Source organism: Uloborus diversus, chromosome 8 (genome assembly GCF_026930045.1).
Source record: "Uloborus diversus isolate 005 chromosome 8, Udiv.v.3.1, whole genome shotgun sequence".
Taxonomy (NCBI): domain Eukaryota; kingdom Metazoa; phylum Arthropoda; class Arachnida; order Araneae; family Uloboridae; genus Uloborus; species Uloborus diversus.
The window spans coordinates 118,454,331-118,475,464 of NC_072738.1; the positions used below are offsets into that span (position 1 = coordinate 118,454,331).

Here is a 21,134-nt window from a genome sequence, read left to right on the forward strand (position 1 = left end):
GAATAATATATAAGATAAGATATTGAAGAAACATTTTTTATTCTTGAAAATTTTTACAATTTGTTACCGCAGGCTGCTTGAACCGTTATGACTTAGATGGCAGCACGTGTTCATCATTTAACAGCACGGTTAAAATACAAAATAAATTGAACTATTCTCTTTTTTAAGCGTAGCTTTTAGAATGTAGTAAAAATGTGATAAGCTATTTGTTTTTTTGCAAAAAGAAGAAAAAATATATATTTTACAATTCAAATTGAGGTAGTAATTTTTTTATTTGTACAAAGAGTCAAAAACTCATTAGAAGAATATATATTTCAATATACGATTTATTAATTTTTTCTGAACAAAAAACAATTCTATTGTAGTCTAAAATCTTAAACCTGTTACTTATATTTTCGCTTACATTATGCTTTAATTTTCTTACCAGAGCCAAAGCTTAAAAAGAAAAGAAAAAAAAACGTACAATTCCCAAGTAATTTAGCACAAAGTCACTTCAAGTTTTCATATCAGCAAGGAGCGTTTCCTTCTCATTTATTCTATTCCTTCATAGTTGTTATTCACTTAATTAAGTGTGCATGAAATGCGCGATATTTCTCTAATTTTTTGTTGCAGATTGTCCGGACGTGGGCCCGAACACGTAATCTCCTGGTTACGAAGAGAACGCTCTACCGATCAAGCTACTCAGCTCTGTCGGTCATAGCGCAAATTAAAGTTATAAGTTTGACCGAAAACCTTATTCTGGTTCTTTAAAACAGGTTTTTTCGGCTAAAAGAAACAATTTTTAGACCTTGGGTCTATTTTTCGTCAGTAGCCAGCACCATACGCTTTAAAATAAGACGTAAATCAAAGAAATCGATCAAGAATTGAGGAAAATCTGGCGTAGAAACCAAAAACAGGCTACAGAAATAATATATAAGAATTTACGTCTGGAAGGTAATACACGCATTAGGATGACCCGTTTTTTTTTTTTTTTTTTTTTTTTTTTTTTTTGTAAAGAATGAATCGAGTAAAGTATAGTAAAAGAATCGCACTATGTATGGCAAATTTTATTTTTAATTAATATCGTATCATATACAAAAGAAAAAAAATGTCGAAAAATCATTGTCTAAATTCCAACTTTTTAGTGAATATTTTTTTACACAAAAAGGGTTAATTTATTAATCTTGAATTAAATTTCGATTCCAGTGATGTAAGATTCGTTATTTTATTATGTTGAAAAACGAAACTGAATCTTACGTAAGAATAGGAGAGAGGGGGTTTAAAAAATCTTACGTACCCTTACATGGTGGAAGGGGGGGGGGTCAAAATTACCTAAATCATCCATACGTAATTAATGAATGGCCCCTAGAGAGGAAAAACTTTTTCTAGCCCATGCAAAGAATGTGACGCGCGCTGTTAACCCTATAGTCCAGTCTAGAGCCGCTATATAGACAGGCCGACGCATCAGCTTAAGTTTAGCCATTTTGGATCAGATTTTTCATTGTTGCACTGCTAGGGTTACCACAGCAAAGTTTCGGATTTCGCCAAATTTGCCGAAAATAATATTTTATTTAATGAATAATTCACGTGCCACTAATAATTGCTCGCAATGAACAATCACCAAACGCGATAACTCGCCAGAAAGGACAATCACTCAAACACGCACTCCGATCCAAAATGGCTAATCTTAAGCTGATGCGTTGGCTCGTATATATAGGGGCCTTAGTCCAGTCAATAGGTAGAAAAAAACGGGCTTGCCTTACAAAAAATGGGGTCAAAGATTTTTTTTTATTTAATTTGTATATATTAGTGCCAATATGAAAAAACCAAGTTATCCAACACGAAAGACCTCGGGAGAAGTTTTGGGGAGCGAAAACCCCCCAAAATTTGTGACTTTTTGTATTATTTTCAAAATATCTCGAAAATGGTTAAAATTACAAAAAAACTTCCAATACAAATGTTAAAGAGGATTAAATTTCCTTCAACTTTTGTCATTACAACATTTTTGTAGCATGAAAAGCAAGCGAGTTACAGCTTCTTGAAAGTCACACTTTTTCTGAACCCCTCAGGGAAGTGCGTGAAAGCGCATCGGATAACCGAGGAAAAAAGGAGAAACGCCGGCAATCTGACCTTGGAAATCATTTGTCTTTCGCAGCTGAGGGTAAATTTTTCTGTTCCCTTTAACTTAAACAAAACATCTTCATTCTATCCCCCCCTCCCCCCTTTTTTTTTCCAAATGCGATGTATCGACTCAATAGCTACTCATGTTGGTCACTTCAGAGTTAGAGCGAGAGTATTGTTACAAATTCTGTAAATAGTAATTATTGTAGGAACGTAACCTGTAAATAGTTTCCCGTAATGAATATACAACCCCTTTTTTCATTCGGCTAAAGTATACGACCCCTATTTTCTTTCTTTTCATTGATAACGGTCTACTACTTTACAGAAGCGTGTGGAATATTTGAGAAATTTCTTTTCGGTGTATTTAAGCCGTTAGCGATGGATAAACAGTTAGTTTCGATTCAGATTTCGAACGGAGAGCATTTTGCTCTGTTTATAGCGAGGCATTTCGCTGTGTTGTTTTCGTATTTGGAAGTAAATACGTGTGTAAACGTTGAGTTTACGGTGTTGTGTGATAATTGCTTAATTGCTGATGAATAATTTAGCAGTTGTTGAAGATCTTTCCTGTACACAGTGTAAATAAATTTCCTGTGTTTTTATCAAGAACTGTGTCTTCATTTCAAGAAAGTGGAAGTCGCACCGAATCCGTTACAATTGGCGCCCAACGTGGGGCTTCTTCTGGACTTTCTTGGAGTAAGTGTGACTTTGGACATTTTTTCATAAAGACTGTTTGAATTTATAGACTTTGTTTTTATGGTGATTACTCGCGCAATGGATGACCAATTAAAACAACTTCTGGAAGCAATTAATGCTGCGAAAAGTGACTTGGCTGAAAGTTTGGCGGCTAATCAAGAGCAATTAAAAAATGATATGGCGGCTAATCAAGAACAATTAAAAAATGATATGGCGGCTAATCAAGAACAATTAAAAAATGATATGGCGGCTAATCAAGAACAATTGAAAAGTGATTTAATGGTACTGAAAAATGATTTAGCTTCTAACCAAGAGGAAATTAAAAACGACCTTACTTCGGTAAAGACTGTGATGGAAAACAAATTTAATGAGATAGAGCATCGAGTTGATGCTTTTGATGAAAAGTTTGAAACAGTAGAAAACCGTATCGCAACAGTTGAAAATCATGTGGATGAGAAAATTAAAAACATGGAAAGGAGATTGGCGACCGCGGAAAGCAGCTATGTACAGTTTTGCGCTCCCACATCTGTTGCTCGACCGTCCATTAAACTGGCCACATTTGATGGGAAAAGTTCGTGGCAGGTGTACAAAACCCAATTCATGATAGTGGCGGAAGCGAACGGATGGGACTCTGCTACCAGGGCCTGCCATCTTGCAGCATCCCTGAGAGGTGACGCAGCGGACATTCTTCAGACCCTTCCGGACAGCCAGCGCCTGGATTTCGCCGCCCTCACATCTGCGTTGGAGCTTCGCTTCGGTGAGAAGTGCCAGAAAGATTTCAGCCGACTCCAGTTGAAGTCCCGTTTCCAGAAAACCGGGGAAACCCTGCAAGAGCTTGCGGCGGACATCGAGAGACTGTCTCATCTTGCTTTTTGCGACTGTCCTGCGGATGTTCGAGACAACCTGGCACTCAACTACTACGTCGACGGGGTTCGAGATCCGGAAATCCAGAAAGCTCTACGGATGGCGGATGTCAAAGACCTGAATTCTGCTGTTGTGTATGCGATGAAGTTGGAGGCCGCCCAGCAAGCAACCCGTGTGGATCGCCATCCCATCCGAACTCTGGAAGCTGATGAGTCTGATTCCAGGTCGTCCCACCTCGCTGAACTCGAGAGACAACTCGGTGACTTGGCAAGACATCTGAGCAGCATAACAGCCCAAAAGAAACAAGAGCAGAAGTGCTGGAAATGCGGTAGTGAAGGACACCTGCGAAGGAGTTGTCCGGCTCGCCAAGCTACGCGAGGGAAGGAAATCACCACCACCAGAGCTCTGCAGATTTCCACTTCTAGTAGTGGCAGTGATGGACTTTTCATTTACGCCCATGTAAATGGGAATCCTTGCAAACTGATTGTCGACACTGGAGCCAATGTGACAATCGTTAGGACAGATGTGGCTCGTGAATTTGGATTGAAACTGCTGTGGATATCGCCACGCGTAAGTCTCCAGACTGTGACAGGTGACAAAATTGAGATTGACGGTAAAGTGGACTTGGAAATAGTGTTTGGGAATGCCACCTACCATCATACGGCATTCGTCGCTAATATCACGGACCCCTTCATTCTCGGATTGGACTTTTTGAAGAAATATGACTTCACTCTCGACTTCAAGACTAATGAGCTGCACTCGATGAGAGAAGACATAGCCGTTTTCCCTGCAGAGAGTGATGTAAAATCCGCTCATCAAATAATAGCTCAAACAGATTTATCGATTCCCTCAAGGTCAGAATCATTAATACCTGGCTCCCTTGAAGAAAGCAATAGTTTTCGATTTGGACTCATTGAATACCCTAACCTAAGCAATAACCTAAAAGGAGTGCTGGTAGCATCTACGCTTGTGGACCTTTCCAAGGATGTAATTCCTGTAAGAGTCGCCAACGTGAGTGAAAGGCCAAGGAATATTCGGAAAGGTGAAGTGTTAGCAACTTGTACTCCAGTAAACTGCATCATTAGAAGAATCAATTCCCCGAAACTGTGTCTTCTGAGTCCTTGACATCGAAGTTAATTGGGAGTGCACCCTTAACGAAAGATCAAAGAACTGCTGCGGAACAATTGGTGGATGACTTTAAGCATCTGTTTTCATCTACATCGGAGGATGTTGGCCGTACGAATTTAACGCAGCATAGGATCTACACTGGAGAACACCCACCTATTAAACAGCATCCAAGACGACTACCGTTCGCCAAGAAGGAAGAGGTCGAGACCCTCCTGAAAGAGATGAAGGAGAATGATGTAATCGAACCGTTATCCAGTCCTTGGGCCTCTCCCATCGTCTTGGTCCGAAAGAAAGATGGCTCCACCAGATTTTGTGTCGATTACCGACGGCTGAATGAAATCACCAAGAAAGACAGTTACCCTCTTCCACGGATAGACGACACCTTGGACACTCTTTCCGGACACAAGTGGTTTTCGACCCTGGACTTGAAGAGCGGCTACTGGCAGGTTGAGATACACCCTGATGACCGAGAGAAGACAGCATTTACAACTGGACAAGGCTTATGGCAGTTTAAAGTGATGCCCTTCGGCCTCTGCAATGCACCAGCTACGTTCGAGCGTCTTATGGAGACAGTGTTAAGAGGACTTTCCTACGAATCCTGTCTGGTCTACTTAGACGATATCATCATCGTGGGACGCAGTTTCGAAGAACATCTGGCAAATCTTAGGAAGGTGCTGCAAAAGCTTAAGGAAGCCAATCTGAAGTTAAGCCCGTCCAAATGTAATTTGTTCCGCCGGGAAGTGAACTACCTTGGTCACATCATCTCTTCTGAAGGTGTACAAACCGATCCAGAAAAGGTATCTGCGGTCAAGAGTTGGAGTCGTCCCGAAAACATCCATCAGCTGCGAAGTTTCCTGGGGCTCTGCACGTACTACAGGAAATTTGTAAAGGGTTTTTCCAACATTGCACGACCTTTGCATAAGCTGACGGAGAGCAAGCAAAAGTTTGAATGGTCCAAAGAATGCGAAGATGCATTTCTACGACTGAAGGAGGCTTTAACATCAACGCCTATCCTCGCCTATCCTCAGCCTGAAAAATCCTTCATCCTAGACACTGATGCGAGCAACGAGGGCATCGGAGCTGTTTTATCCCAAGAAATTGACGGAAATGAACATGTCATCGCTTACTGGAGCAAATGCTTATCAAAGTCGGAGCGAAATTATTGCGTCACCAGAAAGGAGTTACTGGCCATAGTGAAAGCTGTAGAACACTTCCATCATTACCTCTACGGCCGAAAGTTTCTGCTTCGGACAGATCATGCCTCGTTAACTTGGCTTTTGAACTTCAAAAATCCGGAAGGCCAGATAGCCAGGTGGATACAGCGGCTCCAGGAATATGACATGGAGATCAAGCACCGAAAAGGGTTGTCTCACGGCAATGCAGACGCTTTATCAAGGAGACCCTGTGCTGAGAACTGCCACTATTGTTCCCGAATCGAGAAACAGTATGGAACGACTTGCCCTACCGCCTATCAGGTGACAGTGACTCCAATATCATCAGAACCTGATCCATGGAGTGACGACCAAGTTCGAAAAGATCAACTTGAAGACCCCGACATAAAACCAATTTTGGAGTTCATGGAAAGTGACAGTCGGCGACCTAGCTGGCAGGACGTTTTCATCTTCAGTCCTGCAACGAAAAGATACTGGGCTCTATGGAACTCGCTCCATTTACGGAACGGCGTGCTACACCGAAAATGGGAATCTGACGACGGCAAAACATCTAGGTGGCAGTTACTACTTCCCCGATCAAGGATTTCAGATGTTCTGAAAGAAATACATAGTAGTGCGACTGGAGGACATTTTGGTGTCTTGAAAACCCTCAATAAAGTTCGGGAGCGCTTCTTTTGGAGCAAGGCGAAGGATGACGTGGAGAAGTGGTGCCATTCTTGTGACGCCTGTGCTGCTCGTAAAGGACCGAAGAAGAGAAGCAGAGGGAAGCTACATCTGTACAACGTTGGAGCTCCTTTCGAACGAATTGGGATCGACATCCTGGGTCCTCTACCAAGAACTGCTGATGGGAACAAATACATTCTTGTTTCCATCGACTACTTCACCAAATGGCCGGAAGCATATCCCATTCCAGATCAAGAGGCTACCACCGTAGCAGAGACTCTAGTCCAACATTGGATCTCAAGATATGGAACACCTTTGCAGATTCATTCCGATCAAGGGAGGAATTTCATCTCTGCTGTGTTTAAGGGCCTATGTCAAATTTTCGGAATTGAGAAAACTAGGACAACACCACTACACCCACAATCGGACGGCATGGTGGAGAGATTTAACCGCACAATCCTAAATAATCTCTCGCTTATGGTCTCCAGAAATCAACAGGATTGGGACAAGAAGCTACCTTTGTTCCTGCTGGCCTACCGCAGTGCTGTCCACGAGACTACCGGATACGCCCCATCTCAGATGCTCTTCGGACGAGAGCTTCGGCTACCTTGTGATCTCGTCTTCGGTCGTCCTCCGGATGCGCCTGCATCGCCTGAGGAGTACATCCAAGATCTCCAGGCCCGGTTGGAAGACGTTCATAACTTCGCACGAGAGCGAATCAACATCGCGGCGGAGAAGATGAAGACCCGATACGACACAAGGTCTACTGGACATGAATTCAACGAAGGCGACAAGGTTTGGTTATGGAATCCCATCCGACGGAAAGGTCTTTCACCCAAATTACAGTCGCATTGGGATGGACCCTACAAAGTCGTTAACCGACTAAATGACGTCGTAGTGAGGATCCAAAAATCACCTAATGCAAAACCTAGGGTTGTACATTATGATCGGTTAGCCCCATACTATGGCCATAGTTCATGAGTATTACGTAAACAACCATGGTTGATAACATAAAAGTTGTAGATAATTTTTGCTTTTAATGTTTAGTAATATTTCTTGTTATTATTGTGTTTTCTGTATCTGATAGTTATTAATTAATGTGTATATTTGTAAACTTGTGATAGAAGTTTGGCACCCTTTCTGGGGATTGTACTGCCCGGGACGTGCAGTCCTTAGGAAGGGGGCAATGTTACAAATTCTGTAAATAGTAATTATTGTAGGAACGTAACCTGTAAATAGTTTCCCGTAATGAATATACAACCCCTTTTTTCATTCGGCTAAAGTATACGACCCCTATTTTCTTTCTTTTCATTGATAACGGTCTACTACTTTACAGAAGCGTGTGGAATATTTGAGAAATTTCTTTTCGGTGTATTTAAGCCGTTAGCGATGGATAAACAGTTAGTTTCGATTCAGATTTCGAACGGAGAGCATTTTGCTCTGTTTATAGCGAGGCATTTCGCTGTGTTGTTTTCGTATTTGGAAGTAAATACGTGTGTAAACGTTGAGTTTACGGTGTTGTGTGATAATTGCTTAATTGCTGATGAATAATTTAGCAGTTGTTGAAGATCTTTCCTGTACATAGTGTAAATAAATTTCCTGTGTTTTTATCAAGAACTGTGTCTTTATTTCAAGAAAGTGGAAGTCGCACCGAATCCGTTACAGTATGTTTTATCAATCTGTGTGTTCTGTATTACATTTTTTTTTCCAGAAATGATTACACCTGACCAAGGTTTTTTTTTTTTTTTTTTGCGAAATCAGTTTGAATGAACGCGAAATAAAGAATGTCAAGGAGAAGGGAATAGAAAATCTTTTTTTTTTTTTTTTGCGAAATCAGTTTGAATGAACGCGAAATAAAGATTGTCAAGGAGACGGGAATAGAAAATCTTCAAAAATGCCGAGCAAAACGTCAAAATGAAGAACATCAGCGTTTTTCGTAGGACTTAAAAGAAGTGACAATTCACACTGCCTGTCACAAATGCTATATCAATGAGCAATCAATCTCTTCCCTTGAAGTAATGGTTGAACATAACATGTTAACTGAATTCCTGAAGAAAGATTTCTGAGAAATTATAACAACAAGAGTCGTCTTATTCAACTTCTTGAGACATATGTATTTCGAAGAGTGTGGCATTGAAGTCAGGCAGACTCAAGAAGATGCCGACTTACTGTTCTTTCAAAGGCGAAGGAAATTGAAAAGGTTGTTATAGTGGGCGAGAGGATATAAATCTGTTGGTGGTGATGACAGCTTTAGGACAGCCTTTCAGCAACTTGTTCTTTTTAAAACCTGGAAGAGAGAATGCTTGTGATTTGTTTTTTTCCCCCCACTAAATCCTTTAAGTTTAACCCTAGCAATATTCTTTTCATCCATGCATTTAGTCGATGTGATACGATTTCGGCAATCTTTGGCCAAGGGAAAATTAAGTTGTACAACCTAGTCAAAAAAACTCCTGAAATTAAGGAAGCTATTGGAGTATTTATGAACCCAATCAGTCATCATATGCCGTAGCTGCAGCTGGAGAAAGCATTTTGAAAATATTATACACAGGTGACTTAAAGTATTTGAACCTATCTTTGGATACTTTGCGATTTAATCTTTTTATGAAACTAGTATACAGGGCCAAAATAAATCTTGCAGGGCTACCTCCAACTTTCGGGGCGGGGGGATGCTGGAAGTTATCACTCATATCGGTGCTACCACTAAATTCAAAGTTGGTTGGGCAACATAATTGATCCAGAGAAATGGGGTTGAAAACGCAGAACGCAAGGTCTAATGCCTGCTGACACAGAAAGGGATTCAGTTCCTCAGACTCTTTTGAAGATTGTACCTTGTACCTGCAAGAAAAATTGTACTGGAGCCTGTTCTTGTCGCAAGGCCGGTTTAAAATGCTCCAGCACGTGCAAACACTGCAGTGGCACAAATTGTGTAAATGTTGCAGAAATTTCATCTTTGGATGAGACTGCCGAAAAGGATTATTTGTTCCAGGAGCTTTAGGAATCACCGCATCAAAGAGATGAACAATTAAAGGACCACAGCTTCTTTCTACCCCCTACAGATTTTGAACTTGGAGAACCTGGGCTTTCAAAACGGCTTCGAAGAAGATAAACAGCGTATTTTGTTGTCCTATTTGCTTTAAGGTCAAATGAATCTCCCTGTAATTTAGATGTATGTATTAAGCTTTTACAGTTGGATTTTCATTTTGAAAGGTAATTCTTTTGGGTTTTTCATGCCTTAAAAAGTCAGTTTCTGCAGAATTTTTTCAAAGTGTTCATTACGTATTACTATTGTACCTTCATTTATGCATTATTATGTCTATTGTTTGCTTATTACCACCCTAATATTTATTCATTCATATTTATATTCAAATATCACATTTTCACTTGAAATAGAATAGATGGTACGAGTTATGTGCTTTAAATGAATGTGAAGATTATGTAATTCAATTACAAACTGCAATATAAATCACATGTTATTGGAGTCTGATGAAGACTACCTCTGTTAGACCAGAAATATTAGTTCGTGAGCGGTGGGGGATGGTTTATTATTATTATTGTATCAGAGCATGGGATGCATGATTGTGTTGATTGTATTTGCTTATTTAGCTGCCTAATATTCATTCCTTCAGCACATTAATATTTAAAAATCGCATCTCTGTTTGCAATAATTAGACTAGAATGTACGAATTATATCCCTCAAATGTACGTATATATTGTGTAATCTAGTTACAAATAGCAATATATCATCTATTATTGGAGTCTGATGAAGACTGCCTCTGTCAGATCAGAAAAGTTAGTTCGTGAGCAGTGGGGAAGGGTTTTTTTTTATTATTGCATCGTCGTATGTGCTTTAAATGAATGTGTATATATGCATTTCAGTTTCATAATACATCGTTTGTTTTTGGAGTCTAGTGGGAACTAATCTGTCTGCCAGAATTTCTATTCTGTGTCCGGTGGGGGGAGGGGAGCAAGAAACAAACTACTCAAACTGTCGATAAACTCTCCTGAAACTAAATTTTCTATTCAAGTTCTAATAATTATGACGCCTTGCTTTCGGTGTGAAAGCTTTTTTTTTTCGAAGTGGAGGAAAATGGCCTATTTTCAAAGAGCTACAGCAAGCTTGCTATTTGTGCTACAAAAAAGTTGTAAATACAAAAGTTGTAGGAAATTTCATGCTCTTTAAACTTTACATTTAATACTTTTTTCTAAGTTGAACCGTTTCGGAGATATTTTCGAAAAAACAAAAAAAGTCATAAATTTTTGTGGTTTTTCGGCCCTCAAAAGTTTTCCCGGGGTCTTTCGTGTTGGATAACTTGGCTTTTCCATGTCGGCACCAATATGTACAAATTTAAAAAAAATCTTTGAAACCATTTTTTGCAAGGTAAAATGTATCTATTGATTGGACTAATAAAAAATTCAAAATGGTATTTTTTCAAGATTTACGTTCACATGGTTCGATGCGGAATAGGCTTCTACATACAATGCACTATTTTTTAAAAAATTGCAATTTTTTATACTTACGTCCTTCTGGCTTTGAAGTACAGAAATTACAGTTACTTATACAAATAATTGAAAATAATAACAATATTTAGAAAAAATAATTAAAAAAAAAACGAAATTTCTCCGCCCTAATTGCACTATTCGAAATATAGGCACAAGTAGAAGTGTAAAACTGAATATGTAACATTTTAAAGGAAAATAAATACGCAAATTATATTTCCTCAGCAATTAACACACATCTTCTGACATATCCGTCAATCCTTTTATTTCTGTTTACATTCGATAATTAGGAGCATTTTTTTCTTATTTGTGTTTATCGATTTTCTTTTATTCATCTTAATATTTGCCTCTTATTTTTTAAATTATTTGCAGAAGTTTCACTCTTAGAATCTAACATAAGAAATGGAGAGAAAAAAGAATTTCAAGAACTCAGAAAGGAACCCTGAACCTTTTTAGGAAGAAGGTGATGCCATTGTTATTTGAATTGTGATCTGGGGGGGGGGGGAGAAATAGATACTGAGTGTTTTGTCCGAAATAATTGACAAAATCGAATGTTAAACATTTCATCCTTCATTGCATTAACTAATATCTTATCTGTGATATGAATAAAGTTTCTCATTTCAGTTATAATTATTATTGCAATAATCTCTACTCATATAGCAAAAGTCAGTCTGTGTGACTTGAATATGGAGGGGGGGGGCAGAGGGTGTTCACTCAATGCAAATTATACCGAAAACAAACAAAACCACACCGACTAATACGTGAAGAAATTAATTTCTCAAAGGCGGGGGGGGGGGGGGCAATTACCCCTCTTCTGACCCTTTAATTCACGGGCCTGTGGATGAACAGAAGTAATTATACTTAAATAATACTCAGGAATTACCTTTTGGATTGCATACAGTCTGAGTAAAAACTTTAAGGCCAGTACACTTTTTTGAGAAATTGGACATATCTTTAACTGAGAATCAAAACATAATTTGAGTGATAATTATTAACCTTTAAAAGAAGTAAAACAGACAAAAAAAATCATTTAATTATTTCATTATTAAGAAATATTAAAGATCTGTATTTGAGCCTGAGTAAAATCGTTAAGGCCAGCAAAGAAAGAAGCACAGAAAGAAAAAAATAGAAACATTTCGAAGCTTCATTAGGCGCCACTCAGGGCCGGATTACTAAATAGGCAAAGTAGGCAGTTGCCTAAGGGCGCCGAGGTTCTGAGGGGCCCCAGAGAAATCTTAAAGTTGAAAATATGTAAGAAAAAAGTTCTCTTTTCTACAAAAAAAAAAAAGGAAAAAGAAAAAAAAATGGTGAGGCTCCCTTCTTTTTTTCTCATCTTCTTATTCCTGTCGAATAGGAACTTTTTTAGACATGTGGGATCCGGGGCACACACGACAACTATGGGGCCCCTACGAAAAGGTTTTGTTATTCATTTTTCAAATGGGCCTTTTTTTTAGCTGCTAAAGAGTTCACAAGGGCATATTTACCGTATCTCAAATATCACAAATGGGAGGACCCCCACAACATAAGGGCCCCCAAGAGAGACTTAAAATTGAACATGAAAAAAATATTTACGTTAGACAAGTTGGGCCAAAAAATGAGTAGATCCGTCATTTTGGCCCGACGGCATCCATATCATTAAATGTTGGCTAACGATAAACTATATAACGAAAGATTGTTTTAATGATTAAAACAAGAGAGTATTAAAATGAAAAATTAATTTTTTCTATCTTAGGAGTATTGATGAAGGAATCGTGACATTTTGTACCTTTGAATTCGATATCTGTGAGCTTCATGTATTTTTTTGCCCTGACCTCTGACTGCAATACTGGCCTCATAACTAAATCAAAGGGATTTTATTGAAATATATGTTTTATGTGTGTGTGTTTTCGTTTCTACTTATGTTCTGAAGAAGTATTTTAAAATCTAGTTAATGATACAGTTAACCCTAAAATCCGCTACAAATAATAATAATGGTATAAATGCTTCAGCAATATTTTACTGACTAATGATCTATAAATATTTTTTTTCTACCTCTAAAATGAAAAGTAAACATAAACACATTTTAGTCACCGTATTGATTGTTAATAAACATTATTGGTAATACTTAAAATTGTAGTCAGAACCTAAAATTATGAGCTTTAAAATGAGGGGTAAATTATAAAATTTGATAAAGGAATTGGGAAGATTTTGCGTGGTAACAGAAATACAGGCTAGAGAAATAATATATGAGATTGCGTATAAAATACATGTGGGCGGGGGCCCCAACCCTTCTAATGCCTATGGCCCCCAAAACCCTTGATCCGGCCCTGGCGCCACTGCTTCGAATTACTTCAAATATTCTTGTTTTCATAGACGAAACAATTTTTGACAAAGTTCGGGATCCGTTTTATACCATTCATCTCGACAGTCGATTTCAGCTCTATTGATGAAGTAAAATGTTCCTCATTTGCATAAACTAGTCCTGCTAAGTCGTACAATAAGATCTCGATTGGTTTGAGATCTGGAGATTTAGCTGGCTGTTTCACGTCAAAGAGTCGAAACTGCCAACTTGTCAGGTAGATTAAACAAGAATGAAAAGCCCCCCCCGCCCATCCCAGTTAAAAAGGATAGACGTTTGGGTTTCGCATTGCTTTTCATTTGTTAAATTTTTATGAAAAAAAGAATCTGTTCCAGAATTTAGTGTAACTTTTTAAAAAAAATATAATCAAGCATTTGATATTAGTTTTTAAGGGATTAAGTGGGGAAAAAAGAAGGGAAAAAAAGCGTATTTGATGTAGTAAAGAAGAGATATAAAAGTATGTTTTCTTTCCACTTGATTGGAAAGCTTAATCACACTCTCCCACTAGCTTTTATATAAATCTTCTGTTTTGAAATCTGACTGTAAAGGGCTGTCCACTTATCGGCCAGCCGTCCCGTCCATCCCGTTTTTTGACGTGACGGACTACCGACGAATACAGAGTAGCACTCACATACGGTCGCTATACATCAATCACGTGGCTGAATTCACCCACTAGAGAGAAAAGCGCGCTGAAGCCAATGAAATGCTGTCCTACGTTTGACGGCCGTCAGATATCAAGGTTCTTCCGATCGAAACCGTTCCCATCAAACATGGCTTACTGTCATGGCAACCAGCAAAAAAAACCTGTTGTGGATGAAAAAAATCGGTGTGGACGTGACAGACGGCCGATAAGTGAACAGCTCTTAAGGTTTCCGCCTCCTTCCATTTTTCAAACAAAACACAATTTTTGTACATAATTATAATAGCAAGAGGGAAATATTTCTACCGAGTTGCCTATCATCACAACATGGCCGAAATGGGGGGAAGGGGGGAGGGAGAGATTCGCACTGCCATCTTGGTTTTTATAGGCGTTTTTTCAGCTTTCGTTTCATATCTAAAAAACTGTATTTACTACTTACGAGTCTGATCATTCATCGATAAATTAAAGGGCACGAAACTCCCTTTAAAAGGGCGTTTTTATTTTATTATAGCTATATAGGAGGTGCGGAGATGCTTCATTTACAGAAATTTGAACCCGAGTCCAAGCTAACAAGAAAAATGATTTGTAGGCCTTTTTGCACAGTTCCAAAAACAAAACAGAGGAAAATAGTCAGTTTTTCCAAAATTCACAACATGTAACTGTTCCATTGTCGAATTGAGCTTTGTTTTTATTTAAGTGAACTTAAACTGAAGAATGGTAACTGAGTGGAATTTTTCCTCGCATTTGAAATCTACAGGTAATTATTGAATTTGGGTAATTTTTTAAACCTTTTTGAAGCTAAAACAATTTTTTAAACAGAAAACTTACTTTGCATTGCTACAATGCCCTCAAGTGTCCTCAGCTTGCTAAACTGTTCTCAACTCCATGTATTTTATGAAATATTTGTATTCTAACCCCCCCTTCCTTTTGTATATGTATACAACTTATGTATGTATGATCAATTGCTCTCCCCCCCCCTCCCCCATCTCACTCCCATCAGTGAAAGTGTTAATTTAACAAGAACTCGGATTTAACAATGTAAAGTCAATGGAAGCAGAGCAGAACTTGCTTTTGGCGAGCAATAATTTTGCGATTTATTAAATGTCTATTGACTTTAGGCTCAGCTTATCCTTTTTGGAAGAACTGCTTTACATTCCGCAGTCAATCAAAAAAGAAAAAAAAAAAAAAAGATGAGTCATAAATCCTGAAAAGAAGTGATGACGACCCTTTTTACTTCCTTTTACATAGTAAAGGAAGTATTGCAACCATGAAAAAAATTTCCCCTCAAATATGTGAGCCTTAATTTCCATTTTACTCACCCTCGAATAAATGTAGAGTGATTTTCTCGGACCGACCGCATGTGAATTACGTACCTAAGAATGTATAGAAACCACCCGAATACCCATTTTGAGGATCCCAGACTTAATTTATTTTTTCGTTACGTCCGTATGTCACTATATGACTAAAAGTATGGGGACACTTTCAAAAATTCATTTTTACGGATTTCTCGAGAAATAAAAGACCAATTGAGGCAGTGAGAAGCAAAGGGATGTAAGTGGACATTTTCAAGTTTCGAGTAAAACTATAAAAATAACGTCCTAGGCAGGGCCGCGCCGTCCCTATGTGCAAGGTCGTGCGGAACACGACGGCGCCAGAGTCAAAAAACCGCCGAGCTCTACAAATCAATGCTCCAAATGAGAGAAAAAAATCTCTAACCAAAAAAATAAAATTGAACTTTTCATTTTTCTATTAAAGTACCAGTGAAATTATACTACTCATTCAAACAAACAATCCTCCTTGCTGCAAATCTACAAGAGGGAAAAAAATACCTTGTTGTGTCTGAATATGCTATTCAAAAGCGCAACCTTTTACACTGAAAACACGTGATGCTAATTAATGCATACATCGACATTTTTCTTCATATGTGGAGCCATGAATGTTATTTCGGTATGTCTCTAATTTCACAAAGTTGAGCATAAGAAGCAGCGCAAGAAATTTGCTATTCCCCATTTTTGTTCTTCCGGTGAATATATTATAATTTTTGCAATATGTCTTTTTGTGATTTTTAACTGCTGTCTTTGGTAATTCCACTGCATCATGTTATCATACATTAAAAAATACGGTAAGCACATTAACATATTATTTACTTGTGCGTAATATGCATTTTTTGTAGACAATAATTTAGATCAACTTTTAGTTCCGAAAAGTAACGACTTGACCATGATTACTCAATTCCTTCATCCCTTTCTTCTTCAACTATTTGTGTGTTAAATTTAAGAAAGAACTTTGGACAAAGTGTTTGTTTTAGACATTAAATTCAATGCCTTTTCAACGACTTCGTAAGTTGGAAGTATACATTTTAAAGGCAAGTTTCAGTTTCAGATTTTAAAGCGGAATATCCTCTGCAATATTATCCTTTAATTCAGAAATATAATCAGTCACCTTCTGTTTCGTGACGCAGCCAGAGTTGTCCAGAGGACACCCCTTTGGTTGCACCGCCCCGTGCCCCCTTCCCTCCAGAATGCTTAGTTGAATGTTTTTCAAAAATATTTACTTCTGACGTGGGGGGGGGGGGGGGGTCGCGTCCAACAACAACAAAGTGATTTAAAGGGGGTCCGGGACACATTTTGAAATTTTTTTTATTATATACTTTAGAGTTTTGAAATTTTTTGCACTGATTCACCATTTATTTAATAAGCAAAATCATAACATAAATATGAAAAAAAGAAAAAATTTTATTTAAATTTAATTAGTTTTTTTTTTATAAAAAATGGGGTTGCTTTAAATTGCTATAACTCAAAATATTCTTAAACAATTTTCAATTTTTTTTCAATGAATTACGCACAAATATCTAAGCTTTAATTTTTATTCGGCGATTTTAAAAATATTGATTCAATAAAAAATAAAAAATATTTGAAGAAAAATTTCGAAAAATTCGAAGATACTTTTTTTTAAAAAAAAATCGTAATTTTTGCAGTAAACGTTTTTTTTTAATTCGACGAATAAAATTTAAAGTAAACTGTTTGAAAAAGATATGCTCCAAGTTTCATTACTTTATCGGTTCCTGACTTATAAGAGTTTGAATGCAAGAAATCGGGAAAAATTGCATCATGGAGAAAAACGCGTTTAAAGTTTTAAAGTTAAGTACACATTAGTTAGGTGCATGAAACAAAAATAATTATATCTTTCGTTCTATTTAAGATAGAAACAAGATTCAAACCTCCTCTTAAGCAGAAAAACACGGAGTAATTTTTTACATGATTAAAAAAAATTGCAAAATTTGACGATTTTTGTGTCCCGGACCCCCTTAATAAGGAAAAAGTAATGATGTTGGGTTAAAACTTTAAGAGCCATTATTTTGAAATTCAGACAAAAAACGGAAATTTTGGCAGTGACCATTTTTGATTTTTCTAATTTTTTTATATGTCAAAGTAGGTCATAAGAAGTGAACATTCCGAAATTTTTAGCCTTCCAAAAATTTTCTTTCGCTCGTTAAAAATTTCCAAAGTTTGAGGTTTTGCAGTGCTTTTTTAGAAAAATTCTATAAGTCGCATTTCAGTGCGCTATAGCTCTTTACAGAAACACCACCTCACGGTTGTGTTTATATTTATTCGTTGTACTGTATCTAGTGATGATGACTTCATAGTTATTTTGGTTGGGTATTGTTGCTTTCTTCAGATAAGGGGTTGCAAAGTATGGATTTTATCCGTTTTCGCGCAAGTTTAACCTGCGTTATTTCCCCCCAAAAAGCCACCCCCCGAAAAAAATGTGACATATACTGAAAGTTTATACTATGAAGAGAGTAAATAGCACAAAATTTGTTTGAGGTTTAATTTCTTTTAGGAGAAAAATGTCCTGATATTTTTCAAATTTTCAAAAATTGTGCTTTTTCGATCGCAATTAACTCAAAACAGCATCACTAGGGAAAAAAAACCTTTTATATATTATGGTACCTTGCTATGTGTAAAACATCATGAAAAAGAAAACAGCATGGGGTCTCTTCTTGTTTTCTAGAAAATAATTTTTTTGTAGCTCATTTTATGCGTTTTCGCGTGCGAAAAACGTGTGTTAAGTATGCAGATTAGATCTGCTAAAACTTAAAGGAGGTAGTAAGAATGTAGGGGCGGCAAATAGGGGGGGTCAAGAGGGGGCGGTTGCACCCCCAAATTTTTCTCTAAGAATAATAAAAAAAGGGGTAAATTCAATTTAGATAACTTAGAAAATCATTTGCCTGCAATTTCAGAACAAAAAAAAAACTGATTGAGAATAATGGTTTGCCTTAACTAAAGAAGTAATCTTTTCATATGGATTAAATATTTAAAAATTGTGTAATCTATGTTATGATGGTGCATCTTGTATGAGATGTCCGTACAGTGTTGAGACTGCGCGATTTTGACACGTAAACTCCATATCATTTTACGTAAATTTAATGCTCATATTATAACTTAATGTTTAGCTAGTAAGTGTTCATTGTTTCCCTGTACTTGAAACACATTTTAGCAACTCGATATATTATATTCTTTCATAGAAACTTTTTGAAAAGATATGCTCTTTTTAAAAAACTTCCCACATCAAAAGATACTTTCACATCCACAAATATATCTTCAGGCTCTTTACTTGACAATCTCTGAGTGACACAAATGGTATTCAAGAGTTAAACCTATAAAAGCTCCATGGAAGAATTACTGGAAAGTGATCTTCTCAATTATAGAAAATCTAATGTTATTTTAATATGTATGACTTTGTTTGAATTTTTGTTTACTTTATTTCCTGCAGAGCGTTTTGTGTACAATGCTACACTCTATCATAAAAATTTCAATATCAATTATTGGATTGATAATTGAAACTCTGTAATTTTCGCACTAATGCATACTTGAACCAAGTGTGGAACTTTGTGACAGAACTTTTTATAACAGTTTTTATTGTATGCTAATGTAGAAGAGGTGACAAAACCCATATGAAGTTGCAGTCAAATTTTTACATTAATATTTTGAATAAAATAATCAATTTCTCAAGAAATTGAGGCAGGATTTGATGAGATACATTTCTCTTTGGTCTTAAATTCAATATTTTGTAAGTTGGTTATAGAAAACGAAAATGAAAATATTACACTTATACACTAGCGCAGTCAGAAATTCCTTCTGGAGGGTTTTTTTTTTAATCAAAAATACCTTCTGGAGGGTTTTTTTTTTTTTTTTTTTTTTTTTTTTTTTTTTGTGAAAAATACTTTTTGGAGTGGTTCTTTTGATCAAAAATACCTTCTGGAGGGTATTTTGGTAGGTATATTTTTTGGTTTTTTGTAGGTATATTTTCTGGAGGGTTTTTTTTTTTTTTTTTTTTTTGATGAAAAAAACGTTCTGAAGGGGATTTTTTTTTAAATCAAACAGCCCTTTCATATGCACAAACTGCTACATTAGAATTTGCGTTTATGTTAAAACCAATGTCTCTGGGGGGTGTTTTCACCCCCCCCCCTCGCTGCGTCACAACACTTACAAGAAAAATTCATAGCATGAGGGAAGAGTAATTGTTTTGTGAATTACGACTATACTTTTTAATGACGCAAAATAAATACTAGCCCATTTTAAAAAGCTTTCTTGGTTATTTCAAAGAAAAATATGAAGGAAGTGTGTTTTTTAGCATAACTTTCTTGTTTTTTAACATAACTTTCTTGCTTCCATTGTTTTTGGTCTATTTCAATCTGGTCAGTCATTTTAAAGATGACTTTTGTGTCTCAGGAGGTTAGAGAATTACTTTTGAAGAGAAATGTGGCAAGCAAGACCTTCATCTTTAGCTATACTGGAAATAAAGCAAAACACTATTGAATAAATATAGTTCCAAAATTTTCTGTTCTTCCCGACCCCAAGAATATCAGACTAAAAACTTTACTAAAAAATAAAAACTAGTACCGAAATATTTTGCGAGATAACTTGTCACAAAATAAATTTGAAGCTTTGTTCGCAAATATTTTAATTGTTCTTAACAAACCTAATTATTCTTAACATTAAAACCATTTTATTATTCCTTCGTTAACCAATATTTATTTTATACCGTACTGAGGAAATTCATGCTCAAGAAACTCGACCCCCCAAAACAAAATGCTGAAATGCCGCCCCTTTAAGAATGTATATATGTATGCATAAAGAAAGAGAAAAAGACTAGCACTACTTTATTTTTCTGATTTTTACAAATTGATGGTATTTTAATTGCAGGTAAATCAGAAAACGATAAATCGATATCATATGTGTGTGTGTATATATATATATATATATATATATATATATATATATATATATATATATATATATATATATATATATATATATATATATATATATATTGTAACGGATCCGGCGCGACTTCCAACTTTCTTGAAAGGACGACACATTTCTTAATTAAAAGCACAGGAAATTTATTTACACTATAAGGAAAGATCGTCAACAACTGCTAAATTAATCATCAGCAATTAAGCAAATACTAGTCGATCCGTGCGGAACTCCGCACTGTGCTTCAAATCGTTTCATAAGGCATTTCGCTCTTTAAGAATTTCAAAGGAAGAACATTATGAAGAAGAACCGAAAAAAAAGTAAGCGCAGAAGAGAAGGCATGTAATTTAAAGACATCAGTAACAAAACCTCGTTATATACAACGTTGTGATAATTTGATCATAGCTTCCCTTTTAATCGTACATATTTTCAATGCAAACATAAATGTCATTAAAAGTGTGGCTGAGTGGTGACTCGTGAAAAAGCAATAATTGTGCATCTGAAAAAACAGGTTGTGGCAAATACAGTCCTGCACATGTCAGCATCTGACGGGAAAAAAAGAAACAGTAAAGAGATATTTATTGGCACGTATTCGAATTGGCGCCATTCTGACTAACAGCCCGACACCCCAACAAACCTAGCAATTGCGCCTTCCTTTTCGAAAGCTATTCATTGAAGGAATGCGTAGTAAAAAACAGCAAAAAAGCTTTTTGCCAAAATAATAATAATAATAATAATAATAAGATCATGCATCTGTGTTTTGTCATTAACCAGCA

The 21,134-nt window shown here is 36.7% G+C and overlaps 1 protein-coding gene across 1 annotated transcript in view; it reads left to right on the forward strand.

Moving 5' to 3' along the window:
* The window catches only part of LOC129228025 (calcium and integrin-binding protein 1-like), a 29,798-nt gene extending 18,184 nt beyond the window's left edge, over positions 1-11,614 (forward strand). Inside the window, exon 7 of the mRNA XM_054862652.1 lies at positions 11,490-11,614. Within this exon, the coding sequence (XP_054718627.1) occupies positions 11,490-11,511 (22 nt within the window). The 3' untranslated portion in view covers positions 11,512-11,614. The remainder of the gene's footprint in view (positions 1-11,489) is intronic.
* Positions 11,615-21,134: the final 9,520 nt, after the last annotated feature.